Consider the following 16,436-nt stretch of genomic DNA (forward strand, 5'->3'; position numbering starts at 1 on the left):
GGGTAGGACTTAAATTATATTTCCTGACCAGCCTCAGAGACTGCTTCCCTAGGGCCAAGTCAGCACAGGTGGGTTTGGAGGCCTTATGGCAGCCTCTGTAGAACGTCAGGCTCACACGCTAGGCTCTAGTTACTGAAAATCCATGGGAGTGATACTCCAGTGGGAAAACAAATATTTCTTTTTCCACTAGTGTTTGTACACAGTGTTGCTAGGCAGGGAGTGAGCTCTCAGTTGTGGCTCAGGAAACTCAGGGAGGGTCTTGTTTGAAAAACACAGCTGAAGCCTGGGAGATTCCTCAGCAGGGGGCTGCTGAATGCTGGATAGGACTTCCTAGATAAATCAAGGGAGTCAAGGCGTGAGGGGGTGAGGGTGAGATTAACACTGGTTTAATCTCGGACCAAGAGTTTTATTTTAACCTAAAAACAAATTGAGCTGCAGTCTAACAAGGGGAAAAAGGCAGGCAGCGGTGTGTAAGTCAGCTTGATACTGCTTCTCCCTGACTGCTCCTTTGGCTGTATGCCATGATCGTAGCTTCAAATAAAGGAAACTACAGACCACCTACATTACTAGATTTCCGCTCTGGGTATGCGTTAGACTCACGCACCGAGCTGTGCTTCTCTGTTTGGTTTCAGATACAGTGACTGATCACAGTGACTCCTTCCATGTGATGGCAGAGATGGCTGCCAGCAGCTGTAGTGAATTGTTCAGGGCTCTCAGGTGTGACCTCTGATGCTGTCTTAGCCGGTGAAACTCAGTTCCTTCAGAACCTGCTATTGGCACGTCTTTCTCTCATGTGGATTGAAAAAGGATAAAAATAGTGTCTGTTCAGAAAACCAAGGCATATAGATAGAGAGAGTCAGGAGTGCCCAAGGGAGAATGAAGACGGCCCCCTGGCCTCCCTTTGCCCCCGAGTCCCACGGTCCCATCTGTTTTTCTAATCTTAAATTTCCTAATGGACGCTTCCTTAGCCAAGGCAGCTGAGCTGGCTTTGGTTACCTATAATCATAAGCTGTAACGAGCATGGTTACTACGTGTGAGTTATAACACTTGTCACACTCACAGGAGCAAGGAACCAGTGTCTCTAAACAAGGCGGGGAAACGTGTGCAGAAGAGTACAACTAGAGGGCCTGAGCTCCAAGTTTGAATCTTTCTTTTTCTTGATTCTCACAAACACGCAGAACCACAGGCTTCTAATTTTAAGCTCCTAAAAGTTACCCAGTTCCATTGTTTTAACCAGCTGCACAACCCCGGGAAAGTTTGACTGTTTTTGTTTTGTGTGTGTGTGTGTTTTTTTTTAAAAAACATCTTTAACTATAAGATGTCCATCGTGGCCTATGAAAGGGTAAGAGCAGAGCCAGTCACTTTTTTGAGACTTCTTTCATCTTGGAACGCTATGCTAACATGGCACTTGGTATTGTAGGAATTTTCTTTGGAACTGTCCTTGAAAGTTTATCATGCATGTAGGATGAGGTGTGCAAGCAGACATAAAAGTGCACGCCACACGCTTATGAATGATGAGTAAGACAGAAATGTTTTCTGATTGAAATATGACAATTTTTTGAGACTGGGGAGACAGAGATGTCGATCAAGCGTTTTCAGTGCAAACGTGAGGTTCTGAGTTTGGGTCCCAGGAATCATTGTAAAGCATAAGGCATGTGGCAGCATGTGGTAACACATGGCAGTACATGGCAGCAGGTGGCTGGAATCCCAGCCCTGAGGAGGCAGAGACAGGAGGATCCTGGCGCTCACTGGCCTGCTAATCATCTAACTGATTGGTGAACTTCAGGTTCAGTGAGACCAGAGTCTCAAAAACTAAGGTGGATAAGAAATTAAGGAAGAAACCCGACATCAAACCCTTGGTTTCCATGCACACCCACTGTCATCCATACACACGAGCAGACACGTGAGCATGATAAATGTCAACGTTGCCTAAGTTTTCAAGTTCTGTTGACTTTTCTTAAAGGCAAATAACCTTAGAACCAAACATCCTCAACTCTAACCTATTTATGTGAGCAAATATTTATTCATTTGGCAAATGTTTATAGCCAATGGACAGCTCATTCTCAACCATTGTGGGGAGGAGGGAGTGGGGTCTGCCTCTGACATGAACTCTGGTGCCCCTGATTTGATCACTTCCTCTTGGTGGGGAGGCCGGGCAAGCACACAGAGGAAGGGGATGCAGGCTACCCGGATGAGACCTGATAGGTTGTGGTCAGATTATAGGGGAGGAGGTCCTCCCTTGTCAGAGGTCTAAGGGAGGGGAATAGGGCATAAGAGGGAGGGAAGGTGGGAATGGGAAGACACAAGTGAGGGAATAGCAATCAGGATGTAATATGAATAAATTATAATAAATTTATGGGGGGGGGGGAAGAAACCATTGAAATGCCTGGCATTGTCTCAACTGCTCTGCCCTTGTGGCGGTGTGATGAGAAGGTTCCAACTATCTGGTACCTCAGTCTCAGTTTGGGCTTAAGAAGCTACCTATTCGTACACCACACTATGGTGCGTGCCGCATGGGGCATGCTGTGTTAAAATCACAATCACGAGCACTCGTGGAGGAAGGGAGTTGGTACAATATACTAGAAGGCACCCTTCAGCCCAGGGAGCAGAGCTGGGTGGACCAGGGCAGGAGAAACAGAACTTTCTGGAAGTAGAACAGCATACTGAAATACGGATTTGAGAGCCTGTGACTGGCGCTCAAGGATCTGTAGCTCTCCACTATAGTAAGAGCCATCCACTGTAGTAAAAGCCATTCTTCCCAGAGCCTCTGCTCATTGATCTCAGAGGCATGTGTGAGCTAGAAGTGAGCCAGGGACTCTGGCACTTAAAAAATTAATCTAGAACAATAAAGAGAGGCAACAATATCAGATTGATTGAATCCTAGAAAAATGAATGAAATGTATCATAAACGAGATTAAGGCATCTTACCTGAAAGAACGGGTGGCTGAAAGTAGCCGGAAATAATAAATAATGTGAACTGTGCTGTTGCTAAACACCACATGCTTTGAGCCGTATATGCATTGACTCACTTCTTCACATCACATCTTATGAGATTAAATTTTATTATCTGTCTCAGAGAGGCCCTCTCCATCCTGTCTTCCACCTAATCACCCTTTTGCACTCATAATTAACTTATTTAAAAAATCTGTCTCCTTTTCATAGCATGGATGCTTTTAAGAACACAATTGTTGTTTTGTTTTACTGCCGTGTCTCCAGCAATTCATTAGAAAGACGTAATATGAACACAATATATATTAGAAATGGATAACAGAAACCAAGGCACAGATAACTTGCACAGACTAAGTAGCCTAAGGAAAAATAGTGTGAGTAGCAAAGGCTTTATAAGCTGGATCTTGAGCACACAGAAGGCACAGAACGCAGAGGGACAACTAGATTTTCATACTATTAAGAAGCTTCAAAATCAAAAGCTGGGGAGATGGCTCAGCAATTAAGAATGCTAACTGCTCTTTCAAACCTGGGGCTGGTTTGATTCTAAGCCCCTACAAGTGACCTAACAACCCCCTGTAACTCCAGATCCAGATAGTATGACACCTTCTTCTGTGCTCCTCAGGCACCAGGCATGCACACATACAGTGCACAGACATACATGCAGACAAGCCACCAACACATCTAAAATAAAAACAAATAAATCTTTAAAATATAAAGACATTGATTCAAATGGTTTATGCACTCAAATATTTAACAACATTTGTTAAACACTTGTGCTGTACCGGGGGTTGTGTCGAGCATGGTAGCCATGGTGAACAACACAGAGGTGCCTGCAGTCAGTGGGGGAGGAGAGAGGAGTGAAACAGGTGATGGCATGGGATAATTTCAGGTGATGATAGCTCCGCAGTGTTAACAGAGCAGGGTGTGATGGGCTAGAGAAGAATGCAGGTGGAACAGAGCATCAGTGAACAGGTCTTCAGGGAGGTCTTTCGGATAATTACATGGGTTTATCCTTTATTCAACATCAGAGCTTCCAGATTACATATTTGGAATGTTTTCATACATATAGAATGAGGAGGTACATGGGGAATAAGACCCAAGCTTGAGCATAACATTCACTTAACCTTTCTTTTTGTGTGTGCACCTAGCACAATACCCATGGGATAAAGCTAATTTTAAGCAGTAGAAATTTTCAATACATCTTTAGTTTGGTGGTATTGTTTGTTTGTTTGTTTGCTGTTTTTTTTGTTTGTTTTGGTATTCTGGGGATCAACTCTGTGGCCATGTTATGACCTTGCACATGCTAGGCATGAACCGATATGGCACATCCCCCGGCCCTGCGCCAGTGTCTTGATGGCAGCCTACTACATGAGATAAAATATAGAGTTTTCCACTTGTGCTATCAGCATCAGTGCTGAAAAGGTTTTGGACTTTGGAACATTCTAGATTGCAGATGTTCACATCAAGGAAGTTCAACTCACTTGTGAGTAGAAGTCTACAAAATAATCCTCCAAGAGAAGATGGTGCTCAAGGCAGAAATACAGTCAGAGGAGAAGGAGGCCCAACACCAAGGGGTGTAGAGTGAACGGAGAGTGGAAAGGCTCTGTGAAGGTGGCGGTTGTGTGTCTCAACCAGGTTCTTGGCCAAAAGGAAGGCTTGATTATCCCCTAACTGAGGACTGGCTAGTAGCGTGGCCACATGGTTGAGACATTGTCCCCAATAGCATACTTATTTTTTTATTAATTTATTCTTGTTATATCTCAATGGCTATCCCATCCCCTGTATCCTCCCATTCCTCCCTCCCTCCCATTTCCCCCTTATTCCCCTCCCCTATGACTGTGACTGAGAGTGACGTCCTCCCCCTGTATATGCTCATAGGGTATCAAGTCTCTTCTTGGTAGCCTGCTATCCTTCCTCTGAGTGCCACCAGGTCTCCCCATCCAGGGGACGTGGTCAAATATGAGGCACCAGAGCATACTTATTTTTAAGCCAGAAACACAGAGCAGAAACGCTGCTTTCTTCTGATGTTAGGAGGCCAACTGCAGAGGAGAAGCATAGGACACTGAAGGAGACAAGAGGGTGTATATGGAGGGGGGAATGTATTCCAAAGGCCAGGTATGGTGGCATTCTCCTCAGATCGCTGCTTTCAAAAGGCTGAGGGAGGAGAATCACAAATAATTGGCTCCCTTGTGCCAGTTGTCCTCCCCAAAAGACAAAGCCATTCTGTCAGGTCATCTGACTCCCGGCCTTTGCAACAGGCCTTGCTCGACCAGCTTATGTTCCACCATATGGTGGCCATAGCTAAAGAGCGTTAAAGGAGGGCCTCAGGGAGTATCAGACATGAATGACCCTTTATCTGAGGTTTTGGTTCCTAAACTTGAGAAAACAAAGGACTCATGTAGAATGTTAAAAATGTATATTCCCCGTGCCTCACCCAAAACTTTCTCTTCATTGTGTTGAGGGTGGGTCCTAAATCTTTGTGTGTGGTTAAAGTGCTCTCAAGACAAGCTACTCCGTGAGAAGTGTGAAAAGAATTTACCAATTAGCTTCGATTAGAGTTTATGCCTGTCTAGAAACAATGAAAAAGTGATTGTTTACAAGCAAGGATATTGCACCCCCCTCCCTTCTAGAGAGAATCACTATCATAGCAATGCTCACAAACGTTGAAAGTCTAAACCACTGCTTCAGATACTCATGTAGTGTACTTGTTGTGTAGACTAGGGGACAGTCCAGGAAGGTAAGTGACCTGTCTCAGCCCGTAAAGCAGGAAGGCAGAGCGCATTGGATCTTACTTCAGACTTTCTGAAATATCCAAGTGCCACACTCTCCTTTTTTTTTTCCACTGCTGGCCCTAGGCACGGGAGAGAGAAGTCAGAGGCTTTAAGAACTAGAGGGTACGGGGCTAAGTACTCAAATGAACACTTTCCCCCATTTTGGCTACTGATGGATCAGAGCAGTAGAAAAGAAGATTATAACAAAAACAGTCTAAGTGTAACTGGCATTTAAGGGCAGAGTCCCATGTGGCTCAATATGCCACGCAGAGAAAGAAATTATGGTAAAAAAACAGAAAGATGAGATTTAATCAATGTACTGTGAGCAGGAACAAACAAAGTTGTCCAATGACCCCAATCTTCAGTGAATTTGGGGTGAATTTGGTTTATGGTTTTTGTGTGTGTGTTTAGAGAAAAAAACTGGAGCACTAGGGTAGGACTGATGGTTCTACACGTGCTCAGAAAAGGTTCTTGTCACTTGGGGGAGCACGCTGGGCACTGCTAGCTTCTAGACAGAATGTTTCACATATCAGCACGTGCAGGGAAGGAGGGGACCCAAAGTAAAGGAGACAAATTTGAGACAAAGGTCAAGAAAACATTATTCTGTTTTATAGTAACCTCGTACGCAAAGTAAGACCTGGGTGCTTTTAAGGAAAAGCGATTTCTAAATGCTTTGCTGTTTTTGTTTTTATTTTTTAAAAAAATCCACTCATCAGCTATGGGATGCTATCTTTACACTGGACTCACAATCCAGCAGAGAGACCACACACCTTGTTAGAAGTGTGATGGTGGGGGCTGGAGAGATGGCTCAGTGGTTAAGAGCCCTGTCTGCTCTTCCAAAGGTCCAGAGTTCAATTCCCAGCAACCACATGGTGGCTAACAACCACCTATACTGAGATCTGGTGCCTTTTTCTGGCGTGCAAGCTCACAATGCAGGTACAACACTGTATAAATAATAAATAAATAAATCTTAAAAAAAAAAAAGAGGTGTGATGGTGGCAGAGCGAGGCTTTTGTTCTGCAAGGGGGAAAAAAAAGTCACCCTGCACACATCCAGACAGTTCAGGCTTTTCTGAATTTACACTTATTTCTTCTGTCCAGTTGGCTTTGGGATTTCCATTTACTGTTGATCTCCCCAGTGTACAGTGGGTTAGTATGGATCTTGCTCTATAGGTTTGGCATACGTCTGATCTGAGCTGGAGTCATCAGCCTTTCTTAGCCTACTCCCTTGACCTACCAAGGAAGGGTATATGAATGAGTCTTCTTCCGTTTTCCACACTAAGCCATGCTGTGGGCCTTCCTTCTTTCCTGGCACCGCTTTGCTACACGGCATTACTCAGGAATGCTGGAGCTGCGTTGTTGCTGGCTACTATCTTGCTGTGAGGCCCATGCCCTCAGCAGCGAGGACCAGGGAGGCCAGCTATGGGATCTGTCCTGCCTAGCTAGCCGGGGGCAGAGGAAAGGATGCCACTCTGTAATTTTCCCAGCAGCCTCCTTAAACCTGTGAGTGACAGCATGGACACGTTGTCTTGAATGGACAAGGAAATGAGCTCAGAGCTTAGGAAACTTGCCCCGGGTCGCAAATTAAATGAGTGCTGATGTAGAAGTGAACACAGCCTCAGATTGGAAGCCGTCCAAAAGGCTCCAAGAGAAAAATCACAGCTCTTTCAAAGCGTCAAAGCGTCCCACCACTGTCTCTCAGCAGTTACTGGAAGACTGTGCCGGACTTCCTCTGCATCTTTACCCTGTGAGCAAGCTGCACAGTGGATTACTCATTTTCCCTCTTGCCTGTGACTGAGGCTGTTTCTCACATCCTACTCTTAGTTTCATTGTCCCAAGGATTTCATTTGAAGGGCGGGGCATTCCTTCACATGCCTCCACCCTAACCGGAGACCGAAATCTGGACCAATGAAAGCATAGTACTTCATTTACTGGCACCAAGAACTGGCACTATTTAAGTGGACGCAGGAATGGACTGGGAGCCGCCTCTGCCTTCTCCACAAACTGACGAAGAACTATCCTCTGATCTGGGCCATCACCGAGCGGAAGAGACGCAAGGGAGGAAAAACCTGCAAGGCTCTTGCTGCCACTATGGGCTATGTAAAGTGTGCAAGAGGCATCGGACACTCTCTGGTGTGGCTTTCTGTCTGCTGCATCATAGCTAACATTTTACTCTACTTTCCAAATGGGGAAACAAAGTATGCTCTTGAAGACCACCTTAGCCGCTTCGTGTGGTACTTTGCCGGCATCGTAGGCGGAGGCCTGCTGGTAAGTCACTAAAAATTCCTCTCGTCTCAGATGGTAGTGTGCATTCTTCTCACGCGAAGTTTTCTTATAGCGCCCATATATAAATATTGTGGATTTTGTCATTGTTGCTGTTTTTTCTTTCGAAAGCAGAATATTCCAAGGTTGTGCTAAACTTTTCGCTAATCTTATTAGTTGCTGTTTTAATCAAATGATTTACCTTAGAACAAGCTCTCTTTTCCCTGAAGCTTTTACTTTGTAGCTTGAAAAACGGTCACATTACAAGGGGACCTGAGAGACTATCGAGTTTCTGAGCCCTGGAGTGGCAGTCGCTTCTCATTTGCTTCAGGGAGCTAACAGAGAGTTGGCTGGTTCCAAGATAACAGTTTAGGGTATAAATTATTTTCTGTTGCTTATTTTCAAGGATCTGTGAGTCGGGGAAAATACTAAATGAGCGCACTGGTATTTTCAAATAACTCTAAGTTTTTTTCCTGGGGTTGGAGTTAGAAGCAGGTTAGTATCTCAGTCTAATAGTGGAATGTTGTTGTATATTCCCCACCCTACCCCCCACCCCGGCTCCCCACAGTTTGTTTTTAGTTGAAGTTGAGAGGAATTTACTTGACACATTGGGAGGCGAAAGTATTAGCTCTGATCACAACACAGATGGAATGTAGACACATTTGCTCTTGCTCATTTAAAATACTGGAATTAAGAATTGCAAAGAGAAATTTTATGAAATCGCTACTGTCATAGAGAATATTATTTTCTTTGCTAACTAAAATTGACACATTTAAACCTAAGACATGTACTCACTATAGCATGGCATGGCAAATGTGTTTTGAACGTAAGCATCATTATCATCCATATTCCCATAGTCAGTACAAATACAATGGTGTAAATGAACATAGTCACCGTGTGACGTCACTGAGTGACATCACTGTATGACGTCACTGTGCTTAGTTTCTTTGTCCTTAAACCTCAAGTAGTTCATTCTTATTAGAAGAACCCCATTGCTGAGGTCAAATGGCACCTTTGTATCTTCAAAAAACAGATAATACTTTTTTTTCTATAGAAAAAATGTTTAAAATCTTTTCTGCTTACTCAAAATGTTTCAGTCACTCTACTCAAGATTAGATCTTCTATTTTTTACTCAGGAGGGTGGGGGGGAGGGAGTCAGATTTAAAGACTGACTTTAGGCTTAACAGTGCCAGGAGCTTTCATATGAAAATAATGTTAAACCTCTTTAAAAACGTTCCCCTTTACAGATTATTGTTTCCCATTCTATATACACCCACTGTACATAGAAACAAGCAAATGTAATACCTTTACATCCTGGTTAATCTAATCAGCGGGAACAGGTATAGTTTACAGACATGCCTAACCGCCCCATGAACTCAGGGAAATCAGTGACTGATTCTGCTTGCCTTCCGGTCAGATGCTCCTGCCAGCGCTTGTGTTCATCGGCCAGGAGGAAGATGACTGCTGTGGCTGCTGCGGCTGCTGCGGCTACGAAAGCTATGGCAAGAGATGTTCAGTAAGTGACCGTGCGCTGCGCACCAGTGAAAGTGCTTCTTCCCTGAGACAGGATTGCGGCTTACTTCTTGTTTTTTTGTTTGTTTGTTTGTTTGTTTGTTTTCTCTCCATAGATGCTTTCTTCTGTCATGGCTGCTCTCATTGGAATTGCAGGATCTGGCTACTGTGTCATTGTGGCAGCACTGGGTTTGGCAGAAGGGCCAAAGTGTAGCGATTCCCACGGTGTGTGGAACTACACCTTTGCCAACACCGATGGACAGTACGTAATTGTTCCTTACCTAGAAACTCATTCTTAACTACCACACATGAAACTAAGTCATTTACATATCTGTCCACCCAGTATTTCTTTACTCCAAATCATGCAGCGTGTAAGAATGGAAGGGTAGTCATCAGTCTGGGCAAATCGTGACGACCGTTGGCTGTATTCGCTGATTTTGATCTCAGGACAGCCCTATGTAGATACGCCTGCAATCACTTTTCTTTTACAAATGACAAAAAGAGGCAGAGAAAGGTGCAAAGCGACTCACCCTAGGTCTCATTACCAGAAAGCACTAGCGAATCTTTGAATTCAGGCTTTCTACCTCATAGAGTTTATGCCTGGCTAGTGTGTCCTTTAAATCTCAGAGACACACAGATTAAACGCAACACAGTTTGCTAGTTTACAAGAAAGAATTACAGTACCCTTACATATTCAAAGTCCACACCAAACAACGCTCCCACCCTACACCTGCATATTCTGGCTCACATGTAACACACCCTTGACTTAAGTTACCAGAAAACACGGGAAAGATCTTATCCACTACTCAATGGAGTTAAGAAAGACCTCATTGTCTGCTGTTGGTATTGTCTTTCTTTCCTTTTATTTTTAATCAATTATGACAAAGGAACAGAATCAGAAAAGCAGGTGGAAACTGGTATATGTGGAAATGAATGAGTACAGTTTGTTCCTTCCTGACTTGGCTGCTTTAAAAGAAAAGATTTTATTTTTTTATTTTTAGTTGTGTGAGCATGCATGTGTATGCATACTTGTGTGTGAGTGTGTGTATGTGTGAGATAGATAGATGGATAGATAGATGATAGATGATAGATAGAGCATGTGTATTTATGATTGTTAGTTCCCACAGAGTCCAGAAAAATGTGTCAGGTGAGTTACCTGATGTGAGTGCCAGGAAGTGAATTAACTTCCTATGTAAGAGTAACACATACTCTTAACCCATGGACTATCTCCCCAGACATGATTTAGCTGTTTGAGTTTGAGTTTGAAAGGTTAAGGATTTGATAGAGAAAAATTAGAAAATAAAAATGACTGTGGACTTTCCCTTATATTATCAATAATATTGTCCCTCACAAATTGTGTGACACAGATGTGGAGAGAGGGAGGAAGAGACAGGGCATATTTAATTTTTCCCTCACGAGGTGAAAAACTTGAGTTAGACTTGGGTCTAATCTCAGCTCCCCACTCACTCTCTAAGAACAGGAAGAAGCGAACTAATTTTTCTGTCCCTCAGTGACTTCGTCTGTAGAGTGGAAACATTGGCAGTGCTCATGAGCGGGAATGAGATGCCGTGTGTTATGTTCATGCGAAGGGTGACACACTGGAAGCCCTGCTGGCATTAGCTTAGGATGGACATGAGAGAATGATAGCCTCTGAAGAAAACCTAGTACTTACTGGAGATGAGGTTTTAATGTCACCAATTGTCATTATCTTTTTTCAGAACTTAATGCACTCATAGAAAATTGTACATATTGGCACAAACGTGTAGAACTGTCGCATAAGCCTGCCTCTAAGGACAGTCATGATGTATGCATCTGGGATGCATGGAGGGCTATGCCTGCTGCTAAACAAATGTTTAGAGATGATTATACACTTCTCCCAGTACTTATTTATGTTCCTCAAAAATCTTCTTATAGGTCGTTCTTTATTCGAATCTGTTAAGGAATCTCGAATACATAGAGTAACTAAAAGTTCCAAATCACTGAGCAAGTTTTCAGTAATTAAAGAGGGCCGAAGAAAATTTTGACTCTCTGTGAGCTGAAAAATGGATTTTGTTTTACTGACAAGCAGACACATGGGTCTAGAATGCCATCTTTTTGTGTTGTCTTATTTTTAGGGGTGGAGTGGTGGTGGTATGTTTTGTTTTGGTTCAGCACAGTGACTTTCTTGTTGGATCAGCGTCCTATTCTAAAGTTTCAAGCTGGGGGAGGAAGGAGTGATAAGGAATGCACCAGGCTCTTTGTGGGACAAGTCACTCCTTATATCCCCACGTCACTGAACCCTACTTCACTGAGCATCCAAATACTCTGTGGCATAGCACGTGCTGACATGCAAGGAAAGAAATTCAAGGCATGTCTATCTATCTACCTACCTATCTATCTATCTACCTATTTATGTACCTACATCTACACACACACACACACACACACACACACACACACAAACACACACACACACACACACACACACACAAAGTATATCTACATACAACATTTCTCATTTTGTGTGCTTATAAAAGTCATATATGATGTTAGCATGGCCTGGTGATTTTCTTTCTTTCTTTCTTTTTCTTTTTTGTTTTGTTTTCTCTAAGACCAGGCTTCTCTGTGTAGCCTTGGCTGTCCTAGACTCACTTTGTAGACCAGGCTGGTCTCGAACTCATGGAGATTTAATTGTGTCTGCTTCCCAGAGTGCTGGGATTACAGGCGTGCGCTACCATGCCCAGCTTTGAGCTGGTGATTCTCGACAATGAGACTTCAGGTTGTTATTTATCACGCTGTGATTTTTGACACACACCATGTTCCAGATTCTGTGCTGCTGGCTGGGTTTAGGGAGAATAGGCCCTGGCCCTGCCTGCACAGAACTTAGCCTTGCTGAGTGGTTAGATAGCAGGCCTTCTCTCTGGAAGGTGGTTTTTGTTGGTAGCTTTTCACTTTGTTTCTCTGGTCGGCGTACTTGGCATCGATCCTTTCTTTTTTGTTAGAATCCATGTTCTTGCAGGAGAGAACCCACCATGTGGCCCAACTCTAGCTCAATTTTGAACTCACACAGCAGCTCAGTGATAATCTTAGTCAAAGAGCTGAAGGAAAGGTGGTCTTCATTGCTACCGAGGCATGAGCACAGCACCGTGAAGGTAAAGAGGCTGAACTTAAATCTTTGTACTTTCTACTGAGAATTACTTTTTGCTTAACAAATGTCAACAATTTCATTTGAAAATAAAAAGCCTCTTGAGTTCTAACTTGGTAGAATTTAGATAATTTTTAAAAAGGACGATATTTGGTATCGTAATAAAATGATCCCAATTAGTATCTTCAAGTTGAAAATATAATGTAAAATATATTTTCAAAATAAATATTTACTCAATATCTTTCTCATAAGCAATGACAAAGCTGAGTAACAGAATAGGAATATTCTTTTTAAGTTTACTCTCCTCGGACATGACTTGTTCTCATTCTTCCATATGTGTCTTTAGTTCACATTTATATGATCCATGACTTGATTTTAAACATCATGCAAACATACCTTTGCTCTTTCATCTCACAAGAAGTTATATGTACTTTAAAGAATATGAAAATCTCTGATCTGAGAAGTTTTTAACCACAGAATTTTAGATTAGCATCAATATTTTTTGTATATTAATTTTATTTTTTATCATTGCACTAACATTTGGGCTAAAACTTGTCATTTGTTGGAATGGCATGTTGTGAAAAAAATCTGCTAACTATATTGTGTTAATTCCTTTCTGTGTTTCTGAGTAAAGACTTCCGAACAAAACCGTAAGTTGTGAGATATTCTCTTAAGCTGTGGTCATGTGCCTGAAGTTTCTCTTCTGTCCCCAGGTACATTCTGGATTCTTCTACATGGTCCAAGTGCTATGAGCCCAAGCATATTGTGGAGTGGAATGTGACTCTATTTTTTATCCTTTTGGCTCTCGGTGGAATTGAATTCATCTTGTGTCTCATTCAAGTAATAAATGGAGTGCTTGGAGGCATATGTAGCTATTGCTACTCTCACCAACAGGTGAGAGCTTGTGTGACAATGCTGAGGCCTAGCTCTGTAATGGTCAGTTGCAGCAAGGCATCACATTTCTTATCAAAGAGAAAAGGCAAAACCAGGCACACGCAACCTACCATTCTTACTTTGTCTTTGTGGGTAGGCATTTCTTATATTCAATTTTGGCTTCAACACTGAGTCTCACAGACTGAGTGAATTAGGTTATAGATGGCTTTGTGGTCATAGGAACACTTGCCTATAAATACAGCACCTCTTTGTTTTTTTCTTAAGATTTATTTAATTATTAAGTATAGTGTTTTGCCTGCATGTACATCTGCTTGCCAGAAGAGGGCACCAGGTCTCATTATAGATGGTTGAGAGCTACCATGTGGTTACTGGGAATTGAACTCAAGACCTTTGGAAGAGCAGGCAGTGCTCTAAAAACCTCTGAGCCATTTCTACAGCACCACAGAACCTCTTTCAAGTCAGATTCCCTGTATGTTTCACTCATCCGGCTCTGGTTACAGATCTCAGTGTCCATGGTGCTTACCTTCATGTGCCTAAGTATACATGACTAGTGACCAACATCAATTGCATCAGATGCAATACCAAACTCACTCTCCATTCACATGCTTGACTCAAGCATTAGACAAGATGTTTCAAATCACTTAGTCAGGAGGTAACAAACTTAAATTCTTCAGTTACTTTATGCCCAAGCTCTTCCTCTTAATCTATATGTTGTATTTTCTGTTGGATTCTTTGTAATTCTTTCCTAATAAGGAGTAGCAACAATACCTTACTCTTATCAGTAAGCATGGGGTGCAATTACTAGCCTTTGAACATCCCTCTGAAAGAAACTTTCTATGTGAAAGAAAACCAGGAAGCTCCCATTTCCTGAGGATATGATTTAGGAGTGAAATATTCACTTGTTTGTAACAGAGAAAGTTATTTTTAATTTTTCTTTTGTATTTTTGAAAGTTATTTTTTCTATAGCATCCTAAAAACGTATTTTTGAACAGATAGGGGAGTTAAAATCTGGCCCATTTCGGGGAGTTGCTGTTTTACCTATCAGGCAAATCTACAAGAATAAGAATTTCCTTGGGGTCCTGCCAAATTTCCAAGAAAACAGCCATGTGGGAAAAGTTCACTGTTGTGGGTTTGGTTGGTTTTTGTTTTTGTTTTTTTTTGTTTTTGTTTTTTGTTTTTTTTGGCAACTGAGGGTAAGAACAGAATAAAACTCCTAAGACTGATTCCTAAATGCAAACCCAAGGTCACCTTTGTCACTCATACTAAACAGAGAATAAGCTTAGTATGCCACTGGACTTTGGCATTTGGTGCAGTTGGGGCACAGTAGGAGTCAGTGGACAAAACTGGTTCTATGTTTTGCCTTCTGGGTTGGAGGCAAGCACATGGTTTGTCGTTGGATCGACTGTAGAGAAGGCTTCTTCCTAATATTTTGAAAGATCTTTGTGTGCAAGACAAAAGATACCCTCACAAGAGAGGGCGTTTAGTACAGGAGAGCTGACTCCTATCTTGATAGCATTTGATGTGAAAGGTCACCACCAGGAAGCCCACACCACTGGAAAATTCCCATGACATTATTTTAAATTACTCCTCCAGAGCAGAGACCCACAAAAACACAAGCCAATTCTGTGAAAGTATCTCAAAGTTTCCATGAACACTTCCTATAACTTGTCCCTAGGAAGATAGTGGGTCTGGTTTGCTTAGAAAACATTTTGTGAGCCGTGTTTGATCCCTAATCATGTGGCTGGCTAAGTTTTGATAAATATTGAGGCCATTCTATGTTATGTTTGCTTTGAATAGGAATTTAAAGAATGTGGATTTCATTGTGTGTTGACACTGATAATAACCTAATGTAAATTTCATTTTCTTTACAGCAATATGACTGCTAAAAGAACACAAGGCAGAACCACAGGATCCCTTTCTGTCACTGTAATTTGTATATTTTACCTGTGTTGTGAAACTTTGTGCTGTTGTATCATATCCCACACATTCTGCTTTTATAATGAAATGTGCTGACATCTTCCCACGATGTCAGGGTTTATATTTATAAAGCAAACTTTATTTTAAAGAACGAGGCACCAAACCACACTCATTCCGAGGTATTTTACAGACTGACTAACTGTTCTCAGCACAGCTGAGAGATTAAACTCTTCAACGTTTAAGATAAAAATCACATCTAACCATTGTGTATATGTGTATTTGTTGTTTTAAGCAAAAGATCAACCCCCCCCCCAAAGATGCGTTGTACTGTTTATGTGGTCTTTCCCAATTGTATGTGGGCAAATCGCTAAGAGGCCCTGAAATGAGAGAAACACACTTGCCTGGATTTGGAAATCTCATTGAGAAAGTGCTAACTGAAGTACGCGAGGGGACATATGTAATGCTGCCAGTGGCTGTGAACACTACCAGATGGTGTAAGCTTCGAGCATGTAGAAAGCTCTTTGCTCTTCAGAGACAAAGATTGTGTATGTAAAGACAAAGGTCAGGAGAGTTGGAGGAGAAGGAAAGTAGGAAATGGAATAAAGCAGTGGATCTCCACGGTGGGAAAATGGGAGCGGTAGGGCAGGGCCAGGAAGCCCCCAAGGGAATGCTTGCTTGTTGAGCAGACAATGACGTATTCTCTGCCATTCAGCTGTGGTTCTGGTTTTATGTCAGGTAATTTATCAGAGTCACATAGAAAGGGCTTCCTCCTAATGCTTGGGAAGGTCTACTGCATTTTGTGGAAGACAAAGGATGTTTTCAGAGTACAGGCTTTTAGTTCTGGAGACCTGGTTTCTAACTTAATAGGATTTGGCTTGAGAGGCTACCCACAGTGAACACACCCAGGAAGATATGTCAGTGGCATTGTCCACCCACAGCGTCTGCTTTTCCTTCCCTGTCTGTGGTCTGCAGGTTGAGTGGCATCTTATTTTCCTCTGGTCCTCTCTC

At 42.4% G+C, this 16,436-nt stretch overlaps 1 protein-coding gene across 1 annotated transcript; it reads left to right on the top strand.

The window, feature by feature from the left end:
* The first annotated feature begins 7,634 nt into the window (after positions 1–7,634).
* On the top strand, positions 7,635–15,688 carry TM4SF1 (transmembrane 4 L six family member 1). Its single transcript, XM_084768516.1, has 5 exons — positions 7,635–7,987; positions 9,399–9,497; positions 9,610–9,755; positions 13,331–13,511; positions 15,383–15,688. Exons 1-5 carry the CDS (start codon positions 7,811–7,813, stop codon positions 15,395–15,397), a joined length of 618 nt encoding a protein of 205 aa, XP_084624642.1. The 5' UTR covers positions 7,635–7,810; the 3' UTR covers positions 15,398–15,688.
* The last annotated feature ends 748 nt before the right edge of the window (positions 15,689–16,436 follow it).

Source organism: Acomys minous (genome assembly GCF_964271855.1).
Source record: "Acomys minous genome assembly, chromosome: 19".
Lineage (NCBI taxonomy): Eukaryota > Metazoa > Chordata > Mammalia > Rodentia > Muridae > Acomys > Acomys minous.

Excerpts from the sequence above, each read along its gene's own strand:
- TM4SF1 (XM_084768516.1), top strand. The coding sequence starts at position 7,811 with ATGGGCTATGTAAAGTGTGCAAGAGGCATCGGACACTCTCTGGTGTGG. Across the intron at positions 7,988-9,398 it reads TCGTAGGCGGAGGCCTGCTG|ATGCTCCTGCCAGCGCTTGT; the intron begins GTAAGTCACTAA and ends CCTTCCGGTCAG. Across the intron at positions 9,756-13,330 it reads TTTGCCAACACCGATGGACA|GTACATTCTGGATTCTTCTA; the intron begins GTACGTAATTGT and ends TTCTGTCCCCAG.